General features: G+C 43.4%; 1 protein-coding gene across 1 annotated transcript in view; it reads left to right on the top strand.

Annotated features, from left to right (window-relative positions):
• Nucleotides 1-4,014: 4,014 nt before the first annotated feature.
• The window catches only part of ADAM28 (ADAM metallopeptidase domain 28), a 28,277-nt gene continuing 16,513 nt past the window's right edge, over nucleotides 4,015-15,778 (top strand). Inside the window, exons 1-10 of the mRNA XM_054270544.1 lie at nucleotides 4,015-4,063; nucleotides 6,544-6,644; nucleotides 7,230-7,306; nucleotides 8,757-8,835; nucleotides 10,428-10,504; nucleotides 11,039-11,234; nucleotides 11,863-11,925; nucleotides 12,591-12,662; nucleotides 13,287-13,456; nucleotides 14,509-14,593. Of these exons, the coding sequence (XP_054126519.1) occupies nucleotides 4,015-4,063; nucleotides 6,544-6,644; nucleotides 7,230-7,306; nucleotides 8,757-8,835; nucleotides 10,428-10,504; nucleotides 11,039-11,234; nucleotides 11,863-11,925; nucleotides 12,591-12,662; nucleotides 13,287-13,456; nucleotides 14,509-14,593 (969 nt within the window). The remainder of the gene's footprint in view (nucleotides 4,064-6,543; nucleotides 6,645-7,229; nucleotides 7,307-8,756; nucleotides 8,836-10,427; nucleotides 10,505-11,038; nucleotides 11,235-11,862; nucleotides 11,926-12,590; nucleotides 12,663-13,286; nucleotides 13,457-14,508; nucleotides 14,594-15,778) is intronic.

Genomic DNA, 15,778 nt, shown 5'->3' with positions numbered 1-15,778 from the left:
GCCTACAGGGTGAGGAGAGACTACTGACAAGGCCCTGGAGGGCAGGAGAAGGGGAAATGACCTCCAGCTGATAGAAAGTAGGTTTAGATGGGATATTGGGAAGGAATTCCTCCCTGTGAGGGTGGGGAGGGCTGGGATGGAATTCCCAGAGAAGCTGTGGCTGCCCCTGGATCCCTGAAGTGTCCAAGGCCAGGCTGGAGCAATCTGTGTCAGTGGAAGGCTCCCTGCCCATGGAAAGGGGTTTGGGGCAGGATGATGGTTAAAGTCCCTTCCAGTCCAGGCCGTTCCATGATTCTGGGTCTGCCCACACCCCTCTGAGCTCTGAGGACGGAGCCCTCGTGCCTGGCCAGCAGAGCCCTGGTGGACTCCAGCCAGCAGAGAATTGTGCTCAACCCCACGAAGGAGCAGGAGGAATTCCCTGTCCCTTGGGAAAAGGGAGCCAGCCCTCACGTAGGACCAGGATAAACAATACCAGAAGCAACACCTGCAAAAAAACAAAAAGGCTCCTTAATTCACCATGATCTGCTTTGTCACTCGTGCTGTGGAGAACATTAAACAGCTTGGACGTGTGCACACAATTACACAACAGGAGCCACGGCCAGAAATGGGCTGCAGGTGTGTTCTGAGGAGAATTCAACCTTCAAAAATCACTTTAATCCAGTTAAGGACTTACAAGAAGTTCGTGACTCTTGAGAAATCCTTGACAAGGTCCCGTGCCTTCAGTTAACTCCCCGCAGTGGTTGGAGCTGCACAGCCTCCATCACCCTGGGGCAGGCTAATTAAGCAAAACCCAGCTAACGAAGGGGGAAGATGAAGTAACTGATTTTTGGCCTTTCATTTCAAAGAAAAGGGAAGGAAGGAAGGAAGCCACACACTTGTAACACCAAATATGTCTGTGATCTTATAGCAAAAAGTGCTGCCAAGATGTAAAATATTTGTGATGAGGTTTCATTAGTCAGGCTCAGATGACAGACTGTGACCTGATTAAATACACAGCAAAAACAACTCAGCTGCTGCTTACTAAGGTAGTTTCAATCATCATTTCAGTGAGAAAAGATTATATTTACTTTATATTAAAGCCTGGTAGTACAAACATTGCATTTAAGCTGAGGAGCTGGTAATGAACAGCTGCAAGGGAGAACTTTTCCAAACATTCAGGTCAAAAGCAACCATTGGATCATTTCCTTCAACAAAACACCAGAAAGCAAAACATTGAGGGCTGGTCATTGAGGAAGAGGAGGATTATTCACTTTGGGAATGTGTGAGACAACAGAGGCAAGCACAAGGGAAAGCTTTATGCAAAGAAGAGCTTTTAAAGAGGAACGGAGCTTATCCAAGAGTGGATCCAAGGTCCTGGAAGGCCACAGAAAGTGTTCTGTTGACTCCAATGGGTTTTGGATCACTCTGGAAGCGGAGAGGAAGGGATGAGGCTCCAGGGAGAGGCAGGCTGTGGGGACACTGGGATGCAGCTGGGAATAGATGGAGGAAGCCAAGGGGAGCGAAGGGCTGGAACACAGAGGTGAAGCCGTGTGCTTTTATTTGTATTCTGGAGAAAAATAACCTGCAGGAGGGCTTGGGAGAGGGGAATGGAGGCAGGAGGGAGGCAGGTGACTGAGCAGTGATGCAATAGAGCCATGGCTGCCTGTGCAATCCCCCATCCCTTCCTTGCTCCCAGAGGAACAGGGTGTGGTGCTGGGGTGGATGGGGGCAGCAGAACCAGGCACAGAACCAGGCACAGTCCTGGCCCTCAGCTGCTCAGCTCTGTCTCAGGGTGGCTGGATGCGGGTGTGCTGGAGGAGACTCTGGTTACTCCTGAAAATCCCTGTTTGGTGCCTCGGTACCTTGCCAAATCTCCTTCACCACGAACTTTGGGACAAGGCAGAAGCAGAGCAGTGATTCAGGCCTGGATTTGTCCTGAGCTCTGCCAAGTGCTGCCCACACAACTCTCCTTTTCCTTCCAATCCAGGCAGGACTCATGCAGTGCAGATCCTCAGTGTAGGGCTGACATTCACTTTTTGCTGCTTTTTTCTTTAATTGCCCTGGGAGCGCTTGTGTTAAACCCACCAATATTCAACTACTAAATGTTGAGACAAACTTGCCATCCAGTTTTACCCCCTAGGAACATGAAAACTGTTCACTTGGACTTTGCCCAGTTGTTTAGTGGATTCAAAAATTCCCAAGCCATCCGAGACCTCAAGGACACCTCTGTGAGCACCTCCAGGGGAAGAAGCCAGGATCAGATTATTCCAGAATCGCTGAAGCGAGGGCAGAAACATCAAAAGCTTCTCCAGTCACTAAAGGAAATTACATCCCATTCCCTTTCAAGTCTCCCCAAGACCTTCATCCCCTCACATTCCCTTCTTCCTGCCAGCCCTTTGTTGGGATGGAACTCTCTCTTCCATCCTGCTGGAAAGCAGAGTTTATTAAGAGCATTAACTCTGGAGATGGAGGGGTCACACATCATTTTCACGTGCGTCATGCTGAGAGAATGAGCTGAGATCAACGCTTGGCTAGCAGCCACTTGTTTTTAAAACCAATTGTTCACAGTTATTTCTCTTAATTATTTATTTTTTTGTGAGGCAGGGATGCAGTCCAAGAATGCCCAGCTTATTTTTATTCATAGAACATTTAAAACGCTGAATTGTCCTCCTTTCATCTCCACAGAATTTAAAAGGCACCGACCTAAATTTAATGACAGAGCTTCTGTCTGATTTTAAGCAGCTCAGATGAGCACCTGGGCAGGGAGATGTCCAAATCTTGCATGAATTCTTTCCCTGGAGGCCTCTTTCCTAACCTGGGGTGCCAACATGAGTTGAAATATTTGACTGAAGTGTCGCAAACAAGCAGCTGCCAAAAATTGTTATCAATTAGCACCATCCTACACTTAATAAAAGCCCAAACCCATCTGTTTGCAGCTCCCAATCTGTCTCAGAACGTCTGGAGATCCGGCAAAATTCTGAGGGGAAAGTTTGGCTTAAAAATGTTCAAAAAATCAGAACTTTTCAACAGAGAAATAGTTATTTACTAATGCTTATGCGACAAGAGTAATGGCAGTAAAATTCTCCTGCGGATTTAATTCCCCTGCAGATTTAAGCAGATATATTTACCCATTTATTAACTAACATAAATTATGAATATATAAATTACCTTGTCATGTTTATTGCTGGCACTGCCATGTATGAATATAAATTTATATCGAGATGATCCACTCCAGTTCTCTGTACTCTGTAACCCCTATTTTAACCCAGGAAAAGTTCAACTTCTCTAAAGCAGTTCTGCATTGACACTTGTAGCCTGAGCAATTTTGTTACTCCTTTATTACATCTGACTGAGTCAGTGGGGTCGTTTTCTGGCAGAGATTTTTGGATTATTATTGGACAGAGCTCACCTGGATCATTCACTGCTCTGCCTCCTCCACTGACTCACCTGAGCCTGAAGCAAACATTACTAACAGAGGTGACAGGGCAGCAGAGGCTCTGCTCAATGTTTATTCTGTCAGTGATTCACTGAGCAGATTCAGGGGTAAATACCCAGAAATAAAGCACAGCTTTGCCCCCAGCCCTGCTGACCTATTTTACCCCAAACATCCTGGGAACTCTCCCATTCCTTGGCATTCCACTGGTTTTATTTCAGCTTTTACCAGCCAGACCATGAATAGATGGAATTAGGACCAGCCCAACCATTCTATAACTCAATGACAGCTCCTATCTCCCTACTTATTGATTTATTGATTGATCGGTGTTAATCATTTCCTTTTCCCCATTTTCAGGGAAGCCAACCCAAGGCAGCGGCCGATCCCTGTCCCGATGTTTGGGGCAGGGACCCAGCAGCAGGAACTCCCCTTGCCGTAACACTCTGTGCCTTGGGTGTTGTGCAACACCTTGAGCAAACACTTCCTCCTGCAGGAGCAGGAATAAAGCTGAGCCCGTCCCTGCCTCTCACTCCCAGCCCAGAGCAGCTCCGGACAGGGCCACGCTGGGATCGCCACATCCCCACCCCAAGGAGCCCCAGAGCATGAAAATCCTCCTCATTTCTGCTCTTCTGCTGCATCTCCTCCAACAAGGTACTGCACTTTTTGTTTTAACCCTTCACCAGTTTTGCTGTATGAAATTTTAATTATTAACTGGGAGATAATAGGGAGCAATGGAGAGTTAAAGACTTTGGGAAATGGAGTTAGGGATATTTGGGATTTTCTGCTCATAGCAATTCACTGTAATTCTTTACTTAGAGAAGCATTTACTTGTTTGAAAAGTGGCCATAAATTGCCTGCAGACACACAACTGGTTGGTTTTGTGAGCCACTAAAGCAATACTTACCCTGAAAGTGAGAGGCCAATTTACCCAATCACACCAATTTATCAGCATTTTGGCCATAAAATGACAGATTTCTGTATGAATTCAATTACAATTACCTGATTTAAAGTATTGATCACCCTTTATTTATCTGCATGATACTTCAGGTTAAATTCAAGTGACTCCACCTGAGCAGATCCCACTTTTATTCCTCAACAATTTCTTTTAATTTCTGTCAACAGGGAATGGAATTTTTCAGGGCTTGGCCTGCACAAACATGTACAGCATTTATATCCATAATTAAACATAGAATTGGCATTCAGGCACAAATCTATAATTTGGTTTTTTACACAGAATATCTGAAAATGTGCACACCATTAAGGTGTTACCTTTTTTACCTTGACAAAACCACAATTTCATTGTCAATAAAATCCTCCCTAATGATTTTTTGTGCTGGTTGAAGCCCTTGGAAAAGCACACAATTATTTGTTCCTTATTACAAGTTGTTGTAAGGAGACCCAAGGAATTTCCTTCCTTCTTCAAGCTCGAGACAAAGCCTGAAGGCAGCAAAGACAATGCACTGATTAAGAAACTCCCTCGAAGAAAGGATTCATTCCAAACAAAACCAACCAGTTTTCCTCGAAATTCTGTCTGGATCAGACTGCAGGGACGGGATGACTTTAGTCCTGAGCCTCCCTTTAAACCTTGCCTTAACTTGAACTCTCTGGGCTGGAGTTGCACAAAGGGTGTGGAGAGATAAAATTGGGGATATCTGTCCCAAGAGGCCTGAAATATTCCTGGGATTGCTGCACAAGGACACACTTGAAGCTTGTGCAGAGAAATCTGAAAAACAGCAGGTTTTTTTTGGAAAATAAACATAATTAGTTGCTTAAAAAAACCATAAACCACCGTTGTGAGTGGCAGGAGTAAAGTTACACCTGGTAGCTGCTCCCAGCACGTGCTTGGTGCAACAGCTCAGCTGCCACAGGATCCCTGTGCACCATTAAATCAACAGCTTTATCAAGATACAACCAGGTTTGCTCTGCAATTACTTTTGGAAAGGGTTGAATCAAATAAATCAGTGATAAAAGAATGGATCAGTTTGTTTTACTGCCACAATTTGCACGAGGATGTGCTCTCCTGTTCCAGAGAGAAAATTACAGTAATTGGAGGCCTCTCTCCTGGAAAAACCTGGCCCTGGGGCAGGAATTAGCATGGGAGGTGCTCTGCTCCTTTGTTTATGTGGGATTTCATTGGCTTTCTGGGCAGCTGAGGGGGGTTTTTGTTGTTGTTGGTTTATTTTTCAAATACGGGCCCTCAAGGATTCACCAATTCAGATGAAATTCCTGTTTGTAGGAGATTAAAGAGTTCAGGGGTATCCAAAAGCTGCTGTTGCCTTGTGCAAACCAACACATCCCTTGCCTGACTCTGTTTTACCAAATCCTGGCCCCAGCTGCCAGGATGGACTGCAGGGTGTACCCAGGGCAGGCCCCAAATTAGCTTTGCTCCACATTTGCTGAGCTTCAGAGCAGAAAACAAAAAGAAATTCTTTATATCAGCCTTGCATTTCCTCACCCAGCTCTTTACAGCCCCTCCAGACCTTATGAGACCACTCAAAATGAGTTAAGAAACCTCCTGGATTCCTTGCACCATCAAGATTTTCCTGATTTCCTCCCTGTCTCCCATTATTTTACCTGGCCATGTCCAAATGTGTCCCCCAACCTTCTGCTGTCCCTCCTTCAACCCAATAAAAGAGGTAAAAGTTGCAATTATTTATTACCACCCTCTTTTAGAGTTCTGCCACAGTTATTTACGTGCCAGAGCCTTCCAAAGCAGGATTCTTGTTGCAGACCTGGCATTGTGTAAGTTTATTTGCTGGTGCAGAGGCAGTCTGGGCCTGTCTGTCACGTGCTGAGGTTTGGAGTTTGCTCATTCCACAAACCCAAATCCATCCATTCATGTCACTGGGAAATGCAGAGGGAAAGGCTGCCCCGGCATGGCTGGGCTGGCCTGTTGGGACTTGAACTGCTCAGAGCTGGGGGAAGAAACACAAAGAGAATTGCAAGAAATGTTTGGACACCTGGAAGTTGACAGGGAGGGCAACTCCTCCAAAATGCACCAAAATGGTGTTGGATCAGGTGATGGAGCAAAGCAGGGGAGCACGAGGTGCTGCAGGAACCCAAAGAATCACCTGGCCAGCCATGAAATTGGGTGTTTAATAAATTAAAATGGTGTTTTCATCAATCCCCAGGGAGCAGCAGAGAGAAGTTCTCTGGAGCCGAGCAGTATGAAGTCGTTTACCCGCAGAAACTGCACGCGGTGCACAGGAGAGCTGCAGGAACCAGCTCAGAGGTAGGAGATCAAATTTTGGGTGATTCTGGGAGATGGGGAAGGATTTCTGGAACTAAAACACCCTTGGGATTCAAGGGTAAGAGAATTTGGACAAACATTTGCTCTTCCAAAAGACGAACACGGAGAAGCGATGCGGTGTTCAGTGAAGAGGAGCTGAGGTGTCCTCAGAGAAGAGAACCCCTAAGGCCATCTCTGAACTTGTGTCTCTGCAAAGATGTGGGGCTTGATACTACTCAGAGTTTTAATTACCTGTGGACACTTGAATTTGGCTTAAATGAAACCAGTAATTAAAAGCAGCAATTCTGTGCAATTCCAGAAGGTGTTGTGGAAGTGTCTGAACTCTCAGCCCTTTCCCAAGCACGCAGGATTTGTGCTTATGGAGGCAGAAATGAATTTGCAAAGTCAAATTTGCTCCTCTAATTAAAACCCCTCAAACAGAGCGACCTCCTGCTTATCCTGCTCCTGGCAGAATCCTTGTTTTTGGTGAGGAGAGGAGGAAAAGAACACGGCTGGCATTCCAATAACACCACTGGTGAGGCCAGGAGCTGCAGCAGAGCATTTTCTGACACTTAAATCTGTTTACAGAGCAAATATGAGGACATAGTGAAGTATGGGATCAAAGCCAATGGAGAGGAAGTGGTGCTGCAGCTCCAAAAAAATCGGTAGGTTCAGCTCAGCTCTGCCCTCATTCCTCACTGGGAGCCACTGCAGGGTGTTCCTGCCAAAAACCAGCAATCAGGGCCCTGTGAAACAGAAGGGGGTTGGTAAATGCAACATTTCAATGGCAAGGAAAGAAAAGGGGAGAGAAAGAATCCTGTCACTGTTTCGGGAATGTGGAAGAAGTGCTTGGGATGAGACATTGCCATGATGGAGGGACTTCCCCTCCTGCTACCTCTGCTCCCCCATTTCCTTCCTAAATTGTTAAATCCAATTCATATTCCATATATTTATATTATTTCACAAGTTCTCTGTGACCATGAAAAGTCTGTGGGTTATAGAATTGTGGCCTGGAGTGACAGGACAAGGGGGATGGTTTTAAACTGAGTGAGAGAGAGTTTAAACTGGATATTAGCAAGGAATTCCTCCCTGTGAGGGTGGGGAGTGGCTGAGATGGAATTCCCAGAGGAGATGGGGCTGCCCTGGATCCCTGGAAGTGTCCAAGGCCAGGCTGGAGCAATTTGGGACAGTGGAAGGTTCCCTGCCCATGGAAGTGGAAGAGCTTTCAGGTGCCTTCCCACTCAAACCATTCCATGATTCTAGGAGAGACTCAATGATCTTGGAGGTGTTCTCCAACTTTAATCATTCTGTGGCTCTATATTTATATATCCCTATATTTTAGACAGATATAGAGATAGATAAATTATAGATGGGTAGATAGATAGATAGATAGATAGATAGATAGATAGACAGATAAATAGATAAACTGATACAGATATTTACCTTAGCACTGCTTCTCTTGAACCTGGAGTTACCAAATATAACCTGGCATTGACCGAATCCTCCTGGAAATTGAAAGTCTGGCTCCAGCAGAACATTAACACACACTCCAACAAGTCTGGGTTAATGGGTGCTTTTCCAGAGGCTGTGCAAATACAGTAGTGCCATAATCAGTCCATGTTAAAGATAGTCTATAATTAACTGCTCGCCCCTGTTTTAATCTAATCCAAATATTTGGAGTGGGGGGAGGGAGGGAAATGTGTTGTACTAAATTCTGTTCTTTGAAGAGAAATGGGATTGTGGCAGTGGAAGAGAGTTGCCCAAACAGGAGTCACTGCAGATGTGCTGCTTTTAGGAAGATGTAAAAAGGGCTAAAAACAAATCAATATGTAATTATACATTTGTATCCAGATCTGCCAGGAGATGAATTCATCCCAATGCAATCAGCACACTTTAATTGCTTTCTTCTTTTAGGAAAGTCTTTTTGTTTGAGTAAGGATTATGAGCAAGCAGAATTCCCCTCCCTGCAGCTTTTGCTTCCCGAGTTTCTCCGATACTAAGAATAACCTGAGTAATTGTTTGAATTCCCCACATACTCGCTGTGCTGTGTCATCACCTCATTTCTACATGGCAACAATTTATTTCCTTGGAATAATGACTGCTTGGCTCTTGCAGGGATCTCCTGGCTGGGGATTATTCTGAAACTCTTTATTCTGCTGACGGCCGACAAATAACGACAACTCCTCACATCAAGGTAATACAGGAAGGATTTCTCCCTTTTGCTTCCAGTCTTGAGGGCCACATGAGATTCATAGATCTGTGAAATAATGGGAGACGTGAGACAGAAAGGAAAGGTTTGAAATCCAGGTTTGAAGGCATTTAGGGTGAAGGGATGGGGAAGTTGGGGTTGGTCACTGGTGCCTGTTGGGAATCAGCTCCACGGTTTGGCTTCCAAGAAGGCACCACCCCCGTGGCTGCTGGACCATGGCTGGGTCGAATTCCAGCCTTTGATGGGAGCCAGGGCCATCCCAAAGCTTTCAAGCTCCCGACTCTGCCACGCACACTCTGCTCCACCTGCCCAGCCCCGTGACTCCATTTCCGCCCCGATCCCAGGGAGATCCCAGCCCGATAAGGCCCCATTTCCTCCTGGCTCACGTTTCCAGCCACGCTCTGCAAGCCCAGCTGCCTCCTCTGAGCCCTGACAAATCACTTCTGCACCTGCACACTAACAGCATTTTCTACAGAACAGATTTTTTAATTCACTGCACACTGATCTTCCCCAAAGCTCCCACCTGAAGTTCTCCTCCAAGCTCATGAGATGGGTTTTGACAGCACAATATGGAATTCAAAGCTCAATTTTCTCTGTTAGGTGCAATTAGGAGGGTTCTGAATGAAATAAATGTGCATAAATAACTCTGGGTTGATTATTTTGGGTTATTTTTTTCTGAGTGCTCCAATTTTTTCCACTCCCTGAACGAATCCAGTGAAAAATCTGGATAAAGACAAACTCGAAGAGCCCTACCTGTGCTGAACAGGGAATTCCTACCCTGGGGATGTTGGATTGTGGTCAGGAATTTTTCCGCTTGTATCCCCAAAGGATAGAGATAAATCCTCCTCTTTTCCCCAGTAACTTTCCTTTTGAGGATGTCTTTTTCCCTGTAACAAAGTTGGAATTTCGTGGTGGAAGACAAATAAATTACAAAGTTAAACCAAAATCCACACAAGAAAGCAAAAGGCACGGGGAATGAAGGCTTGGATACAGATTCTTAAGAATTCCATTCAGGAAAACACTGGGGGTAAAATTCTCCTCAAGCCCTCAGTGACTTTGAAGTCTCTTTGAACACAGGAACAGAAACCATAAATCCTTAAGCCAATTAAGTCCCAAAACAGTTTCTCCTACCCATGTTTAATATAATACCTGTATTTTAATCTCACTGAAATTAATGCATTTAATTGATGGGTAATTAAAAAGCCTTTCCTTGAAATTTGGACTCAAGGAAATAATTTGGTGTGGACTGTAACTGAGCAGAGCCCAGCAGTGTGTTCTTAATTTGGAGCAGGGAGTGGGAATATTCTTATTTTTCTGTGCTGTGCTTTGCCCAGAGTCCAGAATTGTTTGTTTTTGTCACAATTTGTATGTTGAAGGATAAAAATAATGAGTCCACAGACAACATGGAAATGGTCATGAAGTGTTAAAATTCCTTTTAAGCATTTCCTAATGGGTGACTTCTTCAAGTAGTGCACTTCATTGTAATTTGTAGGTAGTTTAATTTGTTTTCTGAAACCCTTGGATCCAATGGAGCCCATGGACACCCCAAGCTGACTCTGAGGATTTTTTCCCACCAGGATCACTGTTACTATGGAGGCCACGTGGTGGGTGATGCTGAGTCTGTGGCGAGCATCAGCACCTGCACAGGGCTCAGGTGAGAGGGGCTGGGTCCCAGGAGCAGAATGTGCAGCTTCTGGGATAAATGTTCCAATAGAAGAGAGTCAGCATGGAAAGAAGCCATGTGAGCTTTTATTCAGGCTTGGGAAACTTGTTTCCCAAAGAAAAACAGAGGGAGAAGGGAGAAAAATAATTACTCTTAGATCCTTACAATGTTTCGGCTTTTCACCTCAAATCAGGATGAAAACATCTTTGAATTTCCCACTGGAATGAAATCCACTTTTCAACCACTTCTGTCAGCTCAACCTTCCGCCCCCCCCCCCCCCCCCCAAAATTTAAATCAAATTAATAAAAGTTGATAAAATTAATAAATTAATTTGATAAAATTAATAAATCAAATTAATTCCAAACCCAGCTTCTCTTTCACTGAGAGCACTCAAATCTTCCATAATTAATTTCTCTTTCTAAAGTGTTGCATGCTGCCTCAGGCTGCTGGAATATTCCAAGGGTCTCTATGCTTGGGCTAAATGCTCCCTTGATCCAAACCCTCACATTCCTACCCATTTTTTAGTGGCTATTTTGAGACCCGTGGCCAGAAGTTCCTCATTGAGCCCCTGGGAGCCTCGGACAGGGATGAGCACGTGGTTTATAAATACGAGGCCCTGAAACAAGAGCCCATCAAAACCTGTGGGCTGGTCAACAACTCCTGGGAACAGGACTCCAGTGACCCCATCAAAGCCATCTTCAGGTCCAGCAACAGCCCAGAGGTAAGGACATGGCTGTCCCACCACAAAAATGGAATTTGTGGCCATTGGAAAACACTAAATAGCCCAAATCCCACTTGGTCTGGTGGCACCTTCACAAAGGAGCTGTTTAAACACATTTAAAAATGGGTTTTTTTAAGCAACCAATTATGTTTATTTTCCAAAAAAATCTGCTACTTTTCAGATCTCTCTGCACAGGCCTCAAGTGTGTCCTTGTGCAGCAATCCCAGGAATATTTCAGGCCTCTTGGAACCGAGATCCCCAATTTTAACACTCCACACCCTTTGTGGAGAGATAAACAAGGGAAGTGGGATTAGATCTTAAAAACCTGAACAAAATGTTCCAGATCTGAGATTTCAGAGTCACCATCTGAGTTAAACCTTCCTGCCTTTATTAACAGGTGCCCAGTGCACCTTTAACACCTAAATCCCCATTAATATCTATTTTACCTTCCAAATCTGAATAAAAATTTAAATATCCAACCTACTTCTTATCATTTAAACCCAAACCAGTCCCTTCTGAATGACCTGGCCCAAGAAATCCCCTCAGTAATTAACAAACAGCTTTGAAACTGCAGAGGTTGGGATAGGAAAAGCTCTTAAAAGTAATTTTTAATCCATGATTCCTTTAGATGAAAGCCTATCTGAAATCAAAGAAGTACCTGGAGCTCTATGTTGTTGCAGACAATGCTTTGGTGAGTTTTGGAATTATTATTTCATGTTTGATCAGCCCCACAGGAGCTTCCCAGGGCATCCCAACTCGTATTCCTGGGCTCCTACAAGAGCTATGAGGGCCTGGCTGGGAAATGGGATTTCTAAAGGGGATTCCATTTGAAATTCCCACCTGGAGATGACAGGAATTCAGAAAAGACTTTGCAGTGCTTGTCCTGCTGGAATATCATGAATTGAAGAGAATATCCTGAATTGAAGGGAATATCCTGAATAGAAGGGAATATCCTGATTTGGAAGGGAATATCCTGAATAGAAGGGAATATCCTGATTTGGAAGGGAATAACCTGATTTGAAGGGAATATCCTGATTTGGAAGGGAATATCCTGAATTGAAGGGGATATCCTGATTTGAAGGGAATATCGTAAATTGACGGATAATCGTGAACTTGAAGGGACCCACAGGGATCATTGAGCCCAACTCCTTCTCTGCACCCTGCACAGAAATTCACATTTTGGAAGGGGCTGATACTGAAACCCAATACCTGATAAAATCCTACACCAAACATAAAATAAAGCATGAATTTTTATACATGGCATGGTTTGCAAACCAAACTTCTGTGGGATATTTATTTCCTGATAAATCCCCTTTTCCCTCTCCTTTTCCTGACATGCTGTATTTGCCTTTTCAGTACAAGAAATACGATGAAGATGCTAAAAATATAAGACAAAGGATATTTGGAATAGTCAACTACATCAACACGGTGAGAGCAAACAAGTGGCAATGAAATCCAAGTGGTTTGTAATTTTTTTCTGTTGAAAAAGATTGAAATACAAATGATTTATATTTTTTTCTATTGAAAGCCATTGAAATCCAAATTATTTAAAATACTTTTCTATTGGAAACCACAGAATCCAAGTGGTTTAAAAATTCTTTCTATTGTAAGCATCATAAATTCCCATTATTACATGTAGGAATGAATGAAAGCTCCACTTCATGGTAATTTATTCTCCTGTTCTTTGCCTTCAGATATGAGATTTTTAATAAGAATTATTTCTACTCGTACTTTAATTATTTATACTCCTACTTCAATTATTTCTACCAATACTTTAAGATGCTTTTTAATCACTTCTCAAGTGAAAGGTTGTTGCAAAAGAATAAATTGATTCTTCATTTCTTTTGCAAGTCAATTATTTTTAACCCCATTTTAAAGTTGAAATGTGATGGGAAATCAGATTTTCAGTTTATTTGGTGAGACTTTTTTGGAATTCAGAGCTTGGAAAGGCTTTGTTAGGTCTGGAGTGGATATTGGAGTGGAAAAGTGACCAAGTACCAGGACGAGGCTTTGTTTAATTTTTATTAATTTTTAATTAATTCTCTGCTGCAGGTTTATAAAGCCATCAACACCCACGTGGCTCTGGTTGGCCTGGAGGTGTGGACAGATGGGGACAAGTGTCCCCTGACCAGGAATGCAGGCTTCACCCTGGAGGCCTTCTCCAAGTGGCGCCGGTCGGATCTGCTCAAGAGGAAAAGGAACGACAACGCTCAGCTCATCACGTGGGTCCCTTCCCTTCCCTTCCCTTCCCTTCCCTTCCCTTCCCTTCCCTTCCCTTCCCTTCCCTTCCCTTCCCTTCCCTTCCCTTCCCTTCCCTTCCCTTCCCTTCCCTTCCCTTCCCTTCCCTTCCCTTCCCTTCCCTTCCCCTTTTTTTATTCCTTAAAAATTGGTCAACAACGCATTCAAGGTCGTTTTTATTACTTAAAAATCACTCACCAAACTCATTCAAGACCCTTTTTATTCCTTAAAAAATGGTCACCAAACACATTCCGGGCACATTTTATTCCTTAAAAATCGCTCACCAAACACAATCAAGGCATTTTTTATTCTTTTGTCACCAGTCAGTGGCACACTCCTGACCCAGATTTCACCCATTTCACCCATTCCAAGACTGGCTTGTACCAATTCCAGGACAAAAAAATAAAAATAAATCCAAGCTGTCTCTCTCTCTATTTTTTCTTTTCTTTTTTTTTTTTTTTTTTTTTTTTTTTGTCATGGAGTGAAAATAAATTCCTGCCAGGACACAGCATCCAATCCTTCCAACAGAATCCCTGCAAAAACAGGGAAGGGGAACTTTTCCCTTATCTAAGACTCTTCTGGTTTTGCTCACTCAGTAAAGCTGAGTGTCCTGGGGACTGCAGCAAAGTCTGACAACTTAAAAGAGTCACAACCTGAAGTTTACCAAAAGATGATGAATTAAATTTTCCCAAAAATGTAGGGAATGCCAAATTAAACCAGCATTGACCTCACTTTTCTGTCTTGTGTCCAGAGGTCCTGACTCATCCCAGCCCTTTGCTGCTTTTGGAGCTCTTTACACCCCAACAAATGCTTTAAATCTGATGAACCACTACGGAATTTAAGTAAATATTAATACAAAAAGTGCTTCAATTGTTTTGGGTTTTTTTATTTGCAGGGATATTATATATTTGATTAGATGTGAGAATCCATCTGGAGGTGGAGATGGAGCCTCCAGCCTGGTTTGGAGAAGATCCCTGAGTTCAGAGCCCCTCCTGGGCACCCTCTGATCTCACTGTGTCTTTGTGCTTCCTTCCAGAGGCCTGGACTTTGAGGGCACCACGATTGGATTGGCCTTCATGAAATCCATATGCAGTGATGCATTTTCTGCAGGTATTATTCAGGTCTGATTCATTTTTATTTCATTTTTTAAAGCCTTTCCTATGTTTTTTCACTCTGCCAGTGAAGAACCTTTGTGAATATTGTTGGGTTTAGGGCACTTTCAGTTCTCTGGTTCATTATTGGACTGTAAAAATTCAAAATCAGAGCCCTGGAAGTGTCCAAGGCCAGGCTGGACAGGGCTTGGAGCAGCCTGGGATAGAGGAAAGTGTCCCTGCCCTGGAACTGGATGGGATTTAAGGTCCCCTCCAGCCCAAACCATTTGGGATTCTGAGATTTTATTGTAAATGAAGTGCAGGGGTGGGTAAAGAAAGCAAACACATGATGTACACACCTCCATGGTGTCTATTTTTTAAATACATATATTTTTAATAAATATATTTCTATGTATAAATATCTTTAAATATTAAATAATAAGATATAATCCAAATAGATGCACAAATGGGGTGAGCATCACATGACCCCTCGTGCATCATGAGGATAATTCTGCTTGTGTTGGGAAGGATGAAAGTTTGACAAGAAAGTCTCACAGATATGTAGAGATTTCTGCTTGGCAGAAAGATTTTTAAATGTGGAATCTGAAGATGGAATAAAATGAAAGCAAGTTTTGATATAGAAGAAAAGAATTGCTGAGCCAGTCTTACTGGAGGCAAAGGGTGTGTTAGAAGGGTTTTTATGGCTTAGAGCAAAGGATAAACCCACCTCAGACAAGATGTTTTTACCAAGCACAAAGATAGCACAGGCAAACAAGGCAGCAAATGTGGCAAGTAGAAAAAGTCTCAGAATTTTCCACTGCAAGAAAACTGAAAACAACTTCTAGCTTAAACTGTAATGTACTGACTTTGAGTGATTGGAGAACAATAACATGAATATGGTAATTACAGTAGTTATGATAGGCTAGAGGTAAAAGAAAAACTGTCGTGTTTTTTATTGTAAATGAAAGGTGACTCTGACCTCTGACATTGGTGATGAGAGAGAATGATGCATCTGACTCCATCATCAGAAGGCTCATTTATTACTTTATTATACTAAACTATGTACACTGTATCTAAACTGAAACTGCCATGCCCTCACTCTTGCTCGCAACTGCTCAGAACAGAACTCATCTCTGATTCTCTCCTGACTGTCCCGTGACAGTCTGACACACACAGACACACAGACACACACAGACACACACAGACACACACACA

Source organism: Melozone crissalis, unplaced genomic scaffold (assembly GCF_028551555.1).
Source record: "Melozone crissalis strain CALT ecotype California unplaced genomic scaffold, PUWL_Pcris_2 ptg000010l_1, whole genome shotgun sequence".
Classification (NCBI taxonomy): Eukaryota; Metazoa; Chordata; class Aves; order Passeriformes; family Passerellidae; genus Melozone; species Melozone crissalis.
The sequence above is the reverse complement of the archived record's forward strand: the minus strand, read 5'-3'. Positions and strand labels throughout refer to the sequence as shown.